Source organism: Marmota marmota, unplaced genomic scaffold (assembly GCF_001458135.2).
Source record: "Marmota marmota marmota unplaced genomic scaffold, marMar, whole genome shotgun sequence".
NCBI classification, from domain to species: domain Eukaryota; kingdom Metazoa; phylum Chordata; class Mammalia; order Rodentia; family Sciuridae; genus Marmota; species Marmota marmota.
In genome coordinates, this window is record NW_025999900.1 from 2,506,852 (window position 1) to 2,523,369 (window position 16,518).

At 34.6% G+C, this 16,518-nt stretch overlaps 1 protein-coding gene across 1 annotated transcript in view; it reads right to left on the bottom strand.

Moving 5' to 3' along the window:
* The window catches only part of Kcnh5 (potassium voltage-gated channel subfamily H member 5), a 300,046-nt gene that overhangs the window by 251,809 nt on the left and 31,719 nt on the right, over nucleotides 1-16,518 (bottom strand). Inside the window, exons 3-4 of the mRNA XM_015488877.2 lie at nucleotides 8,264-8,370; nucleotides 3,083-3,211 (exon numbers count right to left, since the gene is read on the bottom strand). Of these exons, the coding sequence (XP_015344363.1) occupies nucleotides 3,083-3,211; nucleotides 8,264-8,370 (236 nt within the window). The remainder of the gene's footprint in view (nucleotides 1-3,082; nucleotides 3,212-8,263; nucleotides 8,371-16,518) is intronic.

The following is a 16,518-nucleotide window of genomic DNA, read 5'->3' on the forward strand; positions in this document are numbered from 1 at the left end:
ATATATATATATGTGTGTGTGTGTGTGTGTGTGTGTGTGTGTGTAGTTGCTGACTCCACCATTAAGGTTCAACAGGTTGAAACAACGAGAAAATTCTGTACATCTATACTTTTCTTGATCAGCTCCAATTGTATCATGAAAGCACTTAAATGATAACAGAAAACGATATTCATCAATACAAACACAAACATACTGATGTGTGTGTGTGTGTGTGTGTGTGTGTGTGTATATATATATATATATATATATACACATAAATACAAATACATACACATATACACGTGGGGGGGGCAGGAAGGGGGCATTAAAGCTTTTTACTCCGGTTGGTTGTCATTCATGTGTGAAGGCTACAAAAATACATTTGAAGAATATGTTGGGCTCAGCAAAAGAGAGGCACTCAGCAACTCAGAGAGACCCTGTCTCTAAATAAAATATAAAATGGGGCTGGGGATGTGGCTCAGTGGTTGAGTGCCCCTGAGTTCAATCCCCACTAGCCACCCCACACACACAAAAATGAATACGTTGGGCCACAAATCAAATTATCAATCATTTTGTCTTTTATTTTAAAATATGTCACTTTACTGTATTCACTGTTACAGGGTTTTCACAGACGTTCCTTCACAGGTGATCATATTGAGAAAGTTCCACTGTATTCCTACTTTTCTGATGGTTTTTATCATGAATGGATGGGTTTTGGAAGGCAGAGCCAATCTTGCATAGGAGGGATAAATCCCATTTGGTTGTCAAGTGTAATTTTTTATATTTTGTTCTATTCAGTTTTTCTTGAGTACTCTTAGATATATATTCATGAAAAACACTAGATCCAATTTTTGTTGAGAAATTTTTTACTACATTCATGAAAAACATTTCCTGTAATGACTTTTTTTCTGACTTGGGTATCAGAATGGTACTGGCCTCACAGAATGAGTTAAGAAAGTTCCTTCTGCTTCCACTTCTGGGAGAGATTTGAAGACTTGTATTATTTCTTCCCTAAATGTCTACTGGGTTTTACTGATGAAACTATCTAGGAAACATTTCTTTGGTTTTGGAAGATTATTTAAAATTTATTGAAGTTTTAACAAATACAGAGCAATTAAGGTTGTCTATTTTTTTCCTTCAGTGAGATTTTGTAGTCTATTCTTCAAGGAATTGGTCATTTCATCTAAACTACCACGGGATGGTCCATAATAATCCTACACTATGTTGTCATGTCCCAGGCTTGAATAGTGATGGACCTTCTTTAATCTATGATATTGATAATTTGTTTCTTCTCCCTTTTTTCTTGGTTAGCCTAGCTAGAGATTTATTACCTTTCATGATCTTTACAAAGAGCAACTTTGGATTTTGGTAATTTTTCTCTAAAGTTGTCCTGTTTTCTATTTCATTGATTTTTGCTCTAAGGTTTATTATTTCTTGGTCTTTGGCTTTTTTGGTTTAAAATGCTCCTCTTTGTCTACTTTCCTATGATAAAAGCACATTAATTTTTTAATTTTTTTAGTTGTTGATAAACCTTTATTTTATTTACTTATTTATATGTGGTGTTCAGAATTGAACCCAGTGCCTCACACGTGCTAGGCAAGCACTCTAGCGCTGAGCTATAACTCCAGCCCCAAAGCACTGTTTTTAGTGCATCCCACAACTTTGATACACTGTATTTCCATGTAAATCTAACTTAAGACTTTTTTGACCTATGGATTATTTAGAAATATTTTACTTAATTTCAAAATATTTGGGGGATTTTTCAGATGTCTTTCTGTTGTTGATTTTTAATTCCATGTGTTCTGAGAACATACCTTTTAAGATTTTTATTTGTTTAAATTGGTCAGAGTGTTTTATGACTCAGAATATGGTCATTGACGAATAGTTCTTTGATGAATGAACTATTCTTTGTCATACTTTGAAACTGGCACATTGTAAAATTTTTTCTTTTATAATGTGATGCTAACCAGAAAATGAGCAGATATAATATTAATATGTGAACTCATATGCAAGGAATAAACTGATGTGATTTTTGTTTTAGAATTATAGTTGGAAAGCTTAAAGCTTCTGTGCCAGTTCTCCTTTAAAAAAAAAAAAAAGGGCAATGTTTGCCAAATGCAAAAAGGAAGACATTTCATTTTTAGTCTCCTAAGAGATTATTAAAAATAACATAAAAACTACTTCTAAGGGTATTTGAAATTCTTCATTTACATGACACCAGTTTCTAATTTAAACATAATTGGAGAGAATAAATTACATAGAAAAGAGGTAAAAGCACACACACTGTAGGTTTCTATAGCTGTCTCTCTGGATGTCATAGTCAATATACTCCAATAGGGAGGTTTACATTTGGCCAACCACTCTTGATGACAAAATTATACTTTACATAACCTAGCAACTTCTACTCAAGAGAAAATGCAACAACTGAATAAATAAAAGCAAAGTAAACTGGAAAAGTCAGCTAATAAAACTCTAATTGATTGGACAAAATTCAATCAACTTATCAACACAGCTCTAGTCGGGCTTCAGCCAAATCATCCTGAACTCTATACTCTTTCAGTTCTAAAGCTCATCATGGTACAAGGTGCTGAAACTCCAATTATGCTGATTCTAAATTAATGATGCCTTATTAAATTTCTTCCTTATGTCCTATCAGGGGTTTTTGTTGTTGTTGTTTTGGTTTGGTTTTTGTACTGGGGATTGAACTTAGGGGCACTCAGCCACTGAGCCCCATCCTCAGCCCTATTTTATATTTTATTTAGAGACAGGGTCTCACTGAGTTGCTCAGAGCCTTGCCATTGCTGAGGCTGGCTTTGAACTCCCGATCCTCCTGGATCAGCCTCCAGAGTCGAATGTCTTATCTTAATCCCCCCCTATTATGTTAGTTAACTAACTACTATTTCAACTTTGGATAGCCATGCTATTTCATTCAGACAATGTGACTGAATAAAACTGATTCTGGGCAATTAATAGTGTGAATGTGAAGTAAAGGAGGGCCACGCACACTAAAATTTTGTTTTCCAATGAAGTTTGTTAAAATAAGATGAAGAAGCTATTTAAGGAATAGACTACTTCTTAAGTGCAATAATTCTTTGACTATTACCTTTTGTTGAATCATCCTCTATCGGCTGCTTGAACAATGTAATATCCTTGAACGTGCACAGGAACAGGACTACCTTCTCATGTTCATTTCTTATTGGTGCAATTTGCATGTAAAACCAAACAGGGGTCCCTGTAACAGAGAGAGACAGAAGGGACAATAATGTGACCCAGCCATACCAATGCTCTTCTGCCTTCCCTCTTCCTTCAGCTTCCAATTGCTCTGCCAGGAATTAGCACCAAAACAACAGTACGTTCAATGCTACGAAGAATCCCAAAACCTTTATTTTTATGTCAACTACCAGTCGTTCAAATTAAATAAACATTTTTCAACCCAAGATATCAAAATTCTAAAGTACAGCATAGAGTCTCACTTCGCAAAGCAAGCACGTGAAGGCAGTCTCACTACCTAGGTAAGGCCAGCGTCACCTTTGGGTCTAGGTCCCTAAACTACTGCTTGTTCTCTTTTTGATAGTCTCACCAAGTGTGATCACTCCTACATGCTTCTCTCCTCTTGTCATTTTGACAAGTGTTTCCAATTAACGGCAACAGCAATACCTGATGCTCTGATAAGTATTCCTCCCGGAGGAACATCTGAAATGCTGCTTCTATCCTACGACTCTCTCATCAGTCAGATAAAGTTATATTACACCTTCACTATTTTGATCGCATCCCCATATTAGAGAGAGGTCATCAACAACACTTCATGCCTGATGTACTGGGCTCTACCTGAAGCCTTTAAGGCAATCTTAAAGGAATAAAAGACATGTTCCTAACCTTTGAGAGTCTCAGGGGTGTTCATCAGCCTCTGCTTCTTACCCACCTCACTAAATGCATGAGGCCATACACTGTCACCCTTTTCTTCAAAGAATAGCTACAGTAGACCCAGGGAGAAGGTTTCAGAGCATCAAAGCCTAGGATTTGAAGAAACCAGGACCTGGCATATAGCAGATAATAAACCTATGCATAAGAAATGCCTTTAAAGAATAATTATCCATTAAATGATAAAACACTGAAGGAATGCTCTATCAGAATCAAAGACACATTTTTCATCATATTTTCACCAAACCATAGTGCAATAAGGCCCCTCCAAATATTCTCTCTTAAAGACACAAAGATTTTTGAACAGTTTAGGAACTATGCAGGTACTAACAGTCTGCAGGTGAGAGTAGATAGCCTTAGCAACTCCAAGTGAAAACCAATTAGGAAGCACCTTCATATTCATGTCCAGAAAAGTCACCCAATGCCACTGTAGAGGACAACTTGCTATTTAGACAAGATGAAGTAACTCAACTACCAAAAGAAGTCAGAGAATTAGAGAGAGTAGATTTTCATGGGAATATTCAGTTCTGGAAACCATGTCTTTTGTAACCCCAGCAGGGCTATGGAAGGACATAGCCCTTTCCAAAATAATTGCAGGATGAGACAGGGACCTTGAAAACAATCACATCATCTCCCACAGAGGCTTGTTCTTTGTCTTCTGTTTCTTATTTTACCCAGCGTGTCCAGGAACTGTGAGTGATGTGAACAGTTTTACAAATAACCAGACCCAGACATCGGTGTATACATGGCCTATGGCTGTTCCAACACAATGAGCTTGAGGCAGAGGGTCATAAACAAAGAGAAAAGGGCATAAAAATAAGTCGTTTTCCCAGGTCTGTTAGAAATCTGGACAGAAAGGATGGTGTAACATTTCATGCCTTCCTATGAAAACAGCAACTTTTCAAATTCTAGCGGACAGGGCTGTCTTAAAAGCTGTTTTCAGATATCAAGATGGTTTTCTTTTTTTTCAACTTTGCTAGCCAGTCTTCCCCAAGTAGGCTGAATGTCTGCCAAGCGGCTGGTGAAATATCTTTTATATTCTAGATTTGAGGTTCCGGGGTGGAGGGCCACTGAACACTCAGGGCAGGGCTTTGGTAGTGGTTACTCGGCCTAATCTTGACCCTCATAGTTCTGCCTTTGTATACACAGAGGGGCTATTTGAAATCATTACCCCAGAGCTACTATTTCCTTCCCCATAGTAGCAACAGCTAATCAGAGCACTGGACCTACAGAACAAAGACCACAAACTGAAATGTGAATCCTGAGACATATTAAATCAAATATCTCTATTTCCCCCATTTGCAAAATGGTGTTTAACCTAATTACATAATGGAAGTGTTGGGAGGACTTGGCATTCCAGCATTCCCAAAACAGTTTCGAGACATGAGAATTTCCCTATTTGACATTTTTAGAAGTCACAAGAATATACTTTTTGCAGTCATGGTCAAAAGCTTTCAGCTGACCTTTTACAAGTTTTTTTTTAAGCTGCTTTTAAATAGTAGAACTCCATAATAACACATAGATGATGTCTATCCTTCATATTAAAGCAAAAATCAAAAGTAAAATTCAATGCAGATGGTATTTTTAGAAAAAAGACAAGAGTTTGAATCCATGGTGTTGTGGGTTCTACCTCCTAATGGATGGATATGGAGATATATATATGTATATATATATATATAAATGTTTTTTTCTTCTCACGCAGCCATCTGAAAAGAGCTAGACAGGCCTGAACTAGGTCAGATAATAATTTCAATTTATTAACATCAGGAAAAATATCTAAACTGCCCTGAAAGGAGACTTTTGGAACCAAGAATATTAAGCTATCACTAATGTGATTTAAAGTCAATAAACAAAACAGAAATTTTACTAAGGTATTTTTGAGAAACTCAGAAACTACAGACTTGGTTTTGATGTTAGAAAATCAAGCAAAGATTTGTTTGTTCTGTTTAAATGTCACAGTGCATAACCTTAGTACTATGGAGTGTCTTTAAGTGTTCTTTGCTATACTTGGGCTACATATCTAAGTCATTCAAAGGCTAACAAACCATTTCATGAAAAGTGAAAGTGGTTTTGGCATATGGTTCTCCCATGAATTAACAATGTGTATTTGGAACTTGTGAAAAAAGACCCAGAAAGCACAGAGAAACTGCCTTTGCTCTTACAGAGAAAAAGAGCAGATCATTCAGAATGGATTGCAGTCTAAGTGATAAGCCAGATGACATTTGGCTGGGACTTCAAACAGATATATCTCTTTGGCCTTGATTCTAAAGATGAAGTGACTATTCATTTCAAGAAAGAAGGACAATTTGAGAAAGCAGCAAGAAGAGAAAAATGTAAGTGACCATATGAAAAAAATCACATTAGAAAGGGGACTTGATGGTTGAGCACACTCATTGCTTTTTCCTCCAAACTCTAATACAGAGAGTCTATGGCATGAGATCTGTGATCACATACTGGACAGTTAACCACACACAAATCTCATCATTTATATTAATTATAACTATAGGATGTTTATATAAAATATTTTCCTAGCTGACACATATACAAAAAAGCCAAATTTTAGAGACAACCTATAGTGGGAAACAAATATTTATAAGCCAGAACATTTGATAAGGGTTAATATTCAAAACATAAGAAACTTCAACAATTGTATAGAAAGAAAACAAATAACTTCCATTAAAAAATGAAGAAAGGACCCAAGTAGAACTTTCTCAAAATAAGATACACAAATGGCCAATAGGTCTGTGGAAAAAATATATTCAACATTACTAATCATTAGGAAAAAGCAAATTAAGACCACAATAGCTATCCATCCCACCTATCAGAATTATTACTATCAAAAAGACAAAAGGTAAGTTTTAGCAAGGATAAGGAGAAAGGGGAACACTTATACACTGTTGTTATGAATGTAAATTAACACAGCCACTATGGAAAACTATGTGGAGGTTCCTAAACAAATAAAAATAAAAATAGAACTACCATATGTGATGTAGCAGTCCCATTTCTGAGTATTAACCAAAAGGATTTGAAATCACTGTATCAAAGAGAAGTCTGCCTTCTCATGTGCATGGAAACACAATTCATAACAGCCCCTTACAGAACCAACCTAAATGTCCATCAACAGAGGAACTGATAAAGAAACTGGGGTATACATACAAAATGGAATATTCGTCAGCCTTTAAAAGAAAGTTTGCTATTTGCAACAACATGGGATATACCAGGAAAATATTATGCTAAGTGAAATAAACCAGGCACAGAAAGACGGTACCACACATTCTCATTTTTAAGTGGAATTTAATTTAAAAAATCAAACTTCCAAAATATCAGAGGAGAACAGTGAATAGCTAGCTGGTGAGTAATGAATAGAGTATGGATACCCTGGACAAAGGGATGATTTACTTCCTGTATGGAATGAAGTGAGAGGCTGGGGTTTGAGGGGCTGAAGAAAGGATGGCCAACAGTTACTAAGCCTCAGTTAACAAGAGAAGCATCTGTGTGTGAGATCTATTACTCAACACAGTGAATACAATTAATAAAAGTGTACTGTGCACTTCAAAATCACCAAGAGGGTAAACTCCAAATATTCTCGCCACAAAAAAAAAAAAAATTGATGTTGTTTGACTTCATAATGGCTGCNGAAATTGCATGGAAATGGAAGGAGACCCTCAGGGTTATACAAAAGTAGATACAAGAGGAAGTGAGGGGAAAGGGAAAAATAATACAAGGGGGACAAATGAATGACAGTAGAGGGGGTAGAGAGAGAAGAGGGGAGGGGAGGGGAGGGGATGGGGGATAGTAGAGGATAGGAAAGGCAGCAGAACACAACAGACACTAGTATGGCAATATGTAAATCAATGGATGTGTAACTGATGTGATTCTGCAATCTGTATATGGGGTAAAAATGGGAGCTCATAACCCACTTGAATCAAAGTGTGAAATATGATATATCAAGAACTATGTAATGTTTTGAACAGCCAACAATAAAAAATTTAAAAAAATAAAAAAATTAAAAAAATTGAGTATTTGAAATGATTGATACGCTAATTAGATAGATTTAAATATTCTACATTGGAATTATAAATCATGACATCACTTTGTACTCCATAAATATGTACAAATATGACAATTTATAACAAAAATTTTAAAAATAAACTGCACCCTATTTTCTTCCATTCTTTAAAAGGTTGCTTTCCATTGGTAGAATCATTTTAGAAATTTTGTTATCAAATTTCACCAGTAAATTGCCCTCCCTCCACCAAAACAAGAAGTGATAAAAGTTCACATTCTGTCTACATTGTAGCTTAACTACTATTTACCAAAATATAAAGAGTTGGCTTATCTTACTAATAAAAGAAATACCTACTGTTTTTTTTGTACAAAAGAACTTCAAAGCAGTTTGACTCGTAGTTGTCAAAAGTCTGCCTGACTTTCTCAATGGTCTTCTTATCAGTCAATTCCCCATACATAAAACTGGAAAAGAAAAAAAGAAAAAAAAAGCTTCAGTTTTGTGTTGCTTTTAAAATGCTACATAAAATCATATAGTCATCTTTGATTAGGCATTCAAATATGCCTACAAAATAGAAATGTTGCTCCCATACAATGAGCTAAAATATATAAAACATTACTTAGATAAATTTTATCGAAATTGAGGCTTACAACATAATGCTATAGGACACATATACACAGTAAAATGTTAACCCATGTTTTAATTATGATTTCTAAACTATTTGCTAACAGTTAACTTAAGAAGTTATACATAGAAAGAAAGAGAGAGAGATAAATAAATAAATAAACAAACAAACAAATAAATAAGTACTGGGGACAGGGAGTCCCTGCTTTACACAATTCCTCTGTGCATGGATTTTCATTACCACACGTTAGTTAAATAACACCAATTTCATAACAACAACATTCAAATTTCAGTTACCACACTATATTAACTGAGTAACTGGATAAGTACAAACTTCACTGCTAGTTACAAAACATGAGTACAGTCATTCCCCCTTCTCCATTGTTTGGCTTTTTGTGGTTTCAGTTACCTATGGTCAACATTGATACAAAAATATTAAATGACAAGTTCCAAAATAAACAATTTATAAGTTTAAAATTGTGTGCTATTCTGAGCAACAATATAAAATCTCTAACCTTCTTTCTCTCTCCTATCCAGGATGTGAATCATTCCCTTTTTCCAGGGTATCCATACTCTATATGCTACTCACCAGCTAGTTACTCTCTACTCATCTCAGTTATCAAACCAATTGTTGCAGTTTTGCAGAGTTTATTTTCTAGTACCCTTATTTTATCTACCAAGGGTCCCAAAGTGCAAGAGTAGTGACTCTGGCAATTCAGATAGGCCAGAAAAAAAGCATAAAGTGTTTCCTTTAAGTGCCAAGTTAAAAAAAATTCCAATAGGATACAAAAAGATATTTTGATAGAAAGAACACTAAGAGAGAGGAAGAAAAAAAATAAATAAATAAAAAATAAAAAGAGGCTCTTAGACTTATGGAACATAAGGGGACTTATGAGACACCTGGGGATTTCAGAAAATAGAGATAAAGGAAAGGGTATAGAAAACCTAGTCAATGAAATAGCAAAAAACTTCCCTAATCTTGTGAAAGACATAGACATCTAGGTCCAGAAATCCCAAAGGACCACAAACAGATTTGACCAAAAAATGTCTTTGCCATGGCATATTACAAACTGTCAAAGTTCAAGACAACATTCTAAAAAAGAACAAGATAAACTCATCATTAATAATCATGTCACATTTAAAGGTTATCTTTATTAGACTATTTCTAGATCTTTCAGAAGAAACCTTACAGACTAGAAGGGAATGTGATGCCAAATTTAAAGTTCAGAAAGAGGAAAAAAAATAATATTATATTCAATAAAGCTCTGAAGAAATGAAAAAGAATTAAAGACCTTCTAAGACAAACAAAAGTTGAGAATTCCTCACCACCACAATAGCCTTACAAATTATGCTTAATTATTATATATATTATATATAATATATGTGAATTATATTCCCTAATTAAAGGACATAGATTGGATGAACGGAATCTACATGTAGAAGTGAAAGGCTCATGAAAATATATGAAAGTATAAAATCCACTAGAAGAGCAATTACACAAAAGAGAAGTGTCTGTTCAGGTCCTTGGGCCATGTATTGATCGGGTTATTTGGTTGTTTTTTTGTTTTTGTTTTTGTTTTTGTTTTGGTGTTTAGCTTTTTGAGTTATTTATATACCCTAGTGATTAGTGATCTATCTGATGTGTGAGGAGTAAAAATTTGTCCCAAAAATGTTGGCTCTCTATTCACCTCACAGACTGTTTATTTTGTTGAGAAGAAGCTTTTTAGTTTGAGCCCAACCCATTTATTGAATCTTGATTTTAATTCTTGTGCCACAGGAGTCTTATTAAGGAAGTTGGGACCTAATCCCACATGATGTAGATTAGGACCTACGTTTTCTTCTATTAGACACAGGGTCTCTGGTTGTATTCCTAAGTCCTTGATCCATTTTGAGTTGAGTTTTGTGCATGGTGAGATAGGGGTTTAATTTCATTTTGTTGCATATGGATTTCCAGTTTTCCCAGCACCATTTCTTGAAGAGGCCATCTTTTCTCCAAAGCATGTTCTTAGCACCTTTGTCTAATATAAGATAAGAACCTGAAGAGACACTTCTCAAAAGATGATGTACAAACAACAAATACATAAAAAAATGTTCATTACCACTAGCAATTAGAGAAATGCAAATCAAAACCACTCTAAGATTTCATGTCCAGTTGGAATGGCAGCTATTATGAAGACAAACAAAAATAAGTGTTGGTGAGGATATGGGGAAAAGGGTATACTCATACACTGCTGGTGGGACTGCAAATTGGTGCAGCCAATATAGAAAGCAGTGTGGAGATTTCTTGGAAAACTGGGAATGGAACCATCTTTGACCCAGCTATCCATCTCCTCAGTCTATACCCAAAGGACTTAAAAAACAACATACTTCAGGGACACAGCCACATCAATGTTTATAGCAGCACAATTCACAATAGCTAAACTGTGGAACCAATCTAGATGCCCTTCAATAGATGAATGGATTAAAAAAATGTGGCATATATACACAATGGAATGTTACTCAGCAATAAAAGAGAATGAAATCATGGCATTTGCAGGTAAATAGATGGAGTTAGAGAAGATAATGCTAAGTGAAGTTAACCAATCCCCCCCCCCAAAAAAAAAAAACAAATGCCAAATGTTTTCTCTGATATAAGCAGGCTAATTCATAGTGGGGTAGGTGGGGAGCATGGGAGGACTAGATGAACTCTAGATAGAGCTGAGGGGTAGGAGGGGAAAAGAGGGAGCATGGGATTAGCACTGATGGTAGAATGTGATGGACATCATTATCCAAAGTACATGTATGAAGACACAAATTGGTATGAATATACTTTATATAAAACCAGAGATATGAAAAATTTGTGCTCTATATGTGTAATAAAAATTGTAATGCACTCTGCTATTGCATATAAATAAAAAATTACATTAAAAAAAGATAAAGAGAAAAGGAGCAAATCTTATCAATACAGAAAACCACTAAACCATAGAGATAAATAAGAGAGGAAGAATAGGATGAAGGATATTAAAAAAAAAGAAAGAAGAAAATTAACGAAATGACACAAACCTTTACATACCAATAACAACCTTGAATGTAAGTGAATTACAGTCCCTAATTAAAGGACATAGATTGGATGAATGGATTAAAAAGAATAAACCAACAATATGCTGCTACAAGAAACTTATTTCACCAATAAGGACGCAGTGACTAAAAATGAAGAAATGGAAAAAGATTTTCCACACAAACAGAAAATAAAAGCAAACATAAGTAGCTATACTTATATCAGCTAGAACAGATTCTAAATAAAAAGAAAAAAACTGTCATAGTGACAAAAAGAGTCACTACATTATGATTAAGGGATCAACTCAACAAGAGGTATAAATTATCAATGTATATGCACCTAATACCAGAGTACCTAATTTTGTAAACCAAACATTATTAGATTCAAAGAGAGAGGCTATAATAACACTATTAATAGATGGGGACTTCAATACCTCACCTTCATTAATGGACAGATCATTCAAACAATCAACAAAGGTCAGAGATGGACCAAATGACAATGACCAACATTACAGAACATTTCCAAAAGCTGCAGAATACACATTATTCTGCAGCACATGGACATGCTTTGGAATAGGACAGATTTTAGGGTGCAAAACAAGTCTCAACAAATTTTTTAAAAATTAAACAATTTCCTATATCTTGTCTGACCACAATGGAGAAAAAACGAAAATCAACAACATAAAGAACTTTAGAAATTGTACAAATATGTGAAAACTAAATAATATGCTACAGCACAAACAGTGAGTCATTGAAGAAATCAAAAGGGACATTGCAAAATTTCCTGAAACAAATAAAAATGGAAACACAATATATCAAAACTTACGAGATATAGCAAAAGTAACACTAAAAGGGAAGTTTTAACCATATGTGCTAACATTAAAAAAAGAAAGATTCATTTAAACAACCTAAAAAATCTATCTCAAAGAATTTGAAAAGAACAAGCCAAGCCCCAAATTAGTACATAAAAATAAATACCAAAATACCAATTAAGCTAAAATAAACAAAACAGAGACTAAAAACACCTCACAAAAGAATGATAAAATGGACAGTTGGTTTTTGGAAAGATAAACAAAATTAACAAATCTTCAGGTACACTGACAAATGAAAAAAAGGGAGAAGACCCAAATTAATAAAATCAGAGATGCTTGAGGAGATAATGGAACTGAGACCACAGAAATACAAATTATCATTAGGGGCTAATATAAACAATTATACATGACAAATTAGAAACCTTAGAAGAAACTATTTCACAAAACTGAAAGGGAGGGAACTTTTCCAAACTTATTCTACGAAGTCAGCATTACCCTGATACCAAAATCAGACAAGGACACAAGAACAACAAAAGAAAAATAGGGATCAATATCTCTTATGAACACAGATGTAAAAACTATCAACAAAATACTACTCAGACTGATCCAACAGCACAGAAAAAGATTATCCATCACAATCAAATGGGCTTTTACCTTAAGAATGCAAAGATGGTTCAACCTTAGCAAAACAATAAATGTAATACATCACGTGGATAGAATGAAGAACAAAAACCTTATGATCATTGCAAGACATGCAGTAGAAGCATTCAATAAAATTCAACATCCTTTCATGATTAAAAACAATAAAATAAAATAAAACATCTGAACAAATCGGTTGTAGAAGGAACACATCTCGACATAACAGAGGCTCTATATGACAAACCCAGAGCAACATCATAGTGAACACAGAAAAGCTGAAAGTGTTTCCTCTAAGATATGGAATAAGACAAAGGTGTCCACTTTCACCACTCTTATTGAACACAGAATGGAAGTCAGCCAGAGCAATTAAGCCAGAGAAAGAAAAAAAAAAAAAAAGGAACACAAATGGAAAAAGAGGAAGTCAAATATCTCTATTTCCACATATATAGACAAACCTAAAGATCCCACCAAAAGTCTATTAGAACTGATAAACAAATCTGGTAAAGTTCCAGGATACAAAAATTAACATACCAAAATCAGTTCCACTTTTATACATCAATCACAAACTTGCTAAGAATGGAAATCACAAAAGCAATTTCATTTATAATAGCTGTAAAAATAAAATAAGATAAAATACCTGAAAGCAAGTTTAATTCATGGAGTAAATGGCCTATACAATGAAAATTACAAAATACTAGTGGAAGAAACTGAAGAAGACACAAATAATAGAAAGACCTCATGTCCCCGGATTGGAAGAATCTGTACTGTTAAAATGTCCATATTATTCAGAGTGACTTATAGATTCAATGCAATCATCATCAAAATACCAACGGAATTCTTCATGGAATAGAAAAATAGGAAAAAAAATCCTAAAATTCATATGGAAGCACAAAAAAAACACAAATAATAAAAGGATTCTTGTGCAAAAAGAGCAAAGCTGGGGCCATCATTGCTGTCCTGGATCTCAAGACATACCGCAGAGCTACAGTAACCCAGACAATGTGGTACTGGCCTAAAAACTGACACACAGACCAAGAATAGAGATCCCAGAAATCAATCTACCCATCGACAGCCAATGGCTCTACACAAAGATGCCAAAAATTATACACTCGAGAAAGGAAAACCTCTTCAATAAATGGTGCTGGAAAAATTGAATAACCATAGGCAGGAGAATGAATTGTCCCAGATCCACTCATAATATATCCATCATCTATACATACACCCTGAAATTATGAAATTTCTAGGAGAAAACATTGACGAAACACTTTGTACACATTGGTATAGGCAAGGATTTGGGAGTGGTTTGGACTCGCAAGAGCAGAGGCAACAAAAACAAAAATAGACCAATGGGATTCTATCAAACTAAGAAGCTTCCACACAGAAAAGGAAACAACAGAATGAGGAGAAAAACCAAAGAATGGGAGAAAATGTTTTCAAACTATTCATCTGACAAAACATTGATATCCATAATGTAAAAGGAACTCCAAAAACTCTACAACAAAAAAAACTATCCAATTAAAAAATGGGAAAATGATCTGAATAAGCATTTCTCAAAAGAAGAAATACAAATGGTCCACAACTATATGACAAAAACCATTCAACATCATTAGCCATCAGGTAAATGTAAATCAAAACCACAGGATATTATATTAAGTATAATAATGAGACATCATCTTACCCTAATCAGAATGGCTATTATCAGAAAAGCAAAAAATAACAAATACTAACAAAGATGCAGGAGAAGAAAACTCTTACCTCTGCTGGAGGGAATGTAAATTAATACAGCAATTATGGCTAACACTATGGAATCTCCTCAAGAAACTAAAAATGTATCTAACATATGATCCAGCTATCCCACGTTGGAATATATATCCAAAGGAGATAAATTCAGCATAATAAAGAGACAACTGCATTCCCAAGTAAACTGCAGCATTATTCTCCATAGTCAGAAAATGGAATCAATCTAGGTATCCACCAGTGGATGAATAGGTAAAGAAAAAATATAAATATATATAAATATATATAGTAATATTAATCAATCATTAAAAAAGAAGTAAAATCCTGTCATTTAAAGCAAAAATGGATGAAACCAGAAGACATTATATTAAATGAAATAGGTCAGACACAAAAAGAAAAATATCACATGTTCTCTCTCATATGTGGAAAATGAAAAAGTTGAGCTCAAAGTAGAATAGAGTAGAATACTAATTGCTAGCGACTAGGAAGAGGAGCAGGTAAAGGGGGAAAGGAGATTGGATAATTGGTAACAAAACAGAAGGCATAAGTTCTAATACTCTATCTACAGTGCACCAGGTAGACTGGAGTTCACAGTGAACGACTACATATATTATGAAGAACTAGAAGAGTGTAGCTCCAAGGCTCTAAACAAAGAAATACGGAGGCAGAAATGCTAATTACCCTCATCTGATCAGTACACATCACATACATGTACTGAAATACCTCACTGTACCCCAGAAATAAGTGCAACTTTTATGTGTTAATTGAAAAGAAAAAATAAAATGTATAAAAAACTTCCTAATGTCTGGCATTCCATTTTTATAAGACAGCCTCACAAACATCTGATCATCTATAAGACAGAACTCTCTCAAGGACTCACATCTCTAAAACTCCATTCTTGATGCTTTCAAAATCAAGTTGTGCTTCTAGTTTGGGGTACATAGTGCTATGTTGTATCATTCTAAAATAGCTAATGGCTGTCCAGACCATTTTTTTCACCAAGAATATGTGACACTGCTGGATAACAAAGTTTTTGAAGGGTCAAATGTTTGTCTTTGTTATGGCTTTACTTCCATTTTTCAAGGAGCTGCATGTTGACCAGAGACAGATGTAGGTGTGGTGGTGCCTGAAGCTGGACAATTTTTAGCACCCTCTTCAAGAAAAGACTAGAAAATGATGAAATGCAATTAGACACAGAGCCTTGAAAGATACCCACTCACATGAGAGGAAATAATGCTGTGTGCAGTAGCACATGCTTCTAATTCCAGCAGCTCGAAGGATCACAAGTTCAAAGCCAGCCTCAGCAACTTCCTGAGGCCCTAAACAACTTAGTGAGACCCAGTCTCAAAATTTTAAAAAATTTTACAAAATGGGCTGGCGATATGGCTCACTGGTTAAGCATCCCTAAGTTCAATCCCTGGTACAAAAAAAGAAAACAGGAAATACAACACAGGTCAGGTGCAGTTAAAGGTCTGAAGAGAAGATCAAAATGAACAAGCAGCTTCTCAAGTAAACTCTGAAAACTTCATCTTCCTTAGTCATCCTTTCTGAGACTAAAATAGCCTGTCCTAGAGCAAAGTAAAAATGCTTAAGGAAAAAAAAACCCAATTATTTAAAATCTGAAAACCTCTTTTAAGGCCCTTTCTATATTTCTTACCTTGTTCCGTTCAGACTTTTCATTCTGAGTTTATGATACTATGTCTTTTTAGTGACAGAACATACCTGAAGTGGCGGAACACGGAAGAATAAAAGGTATTTTTAAAT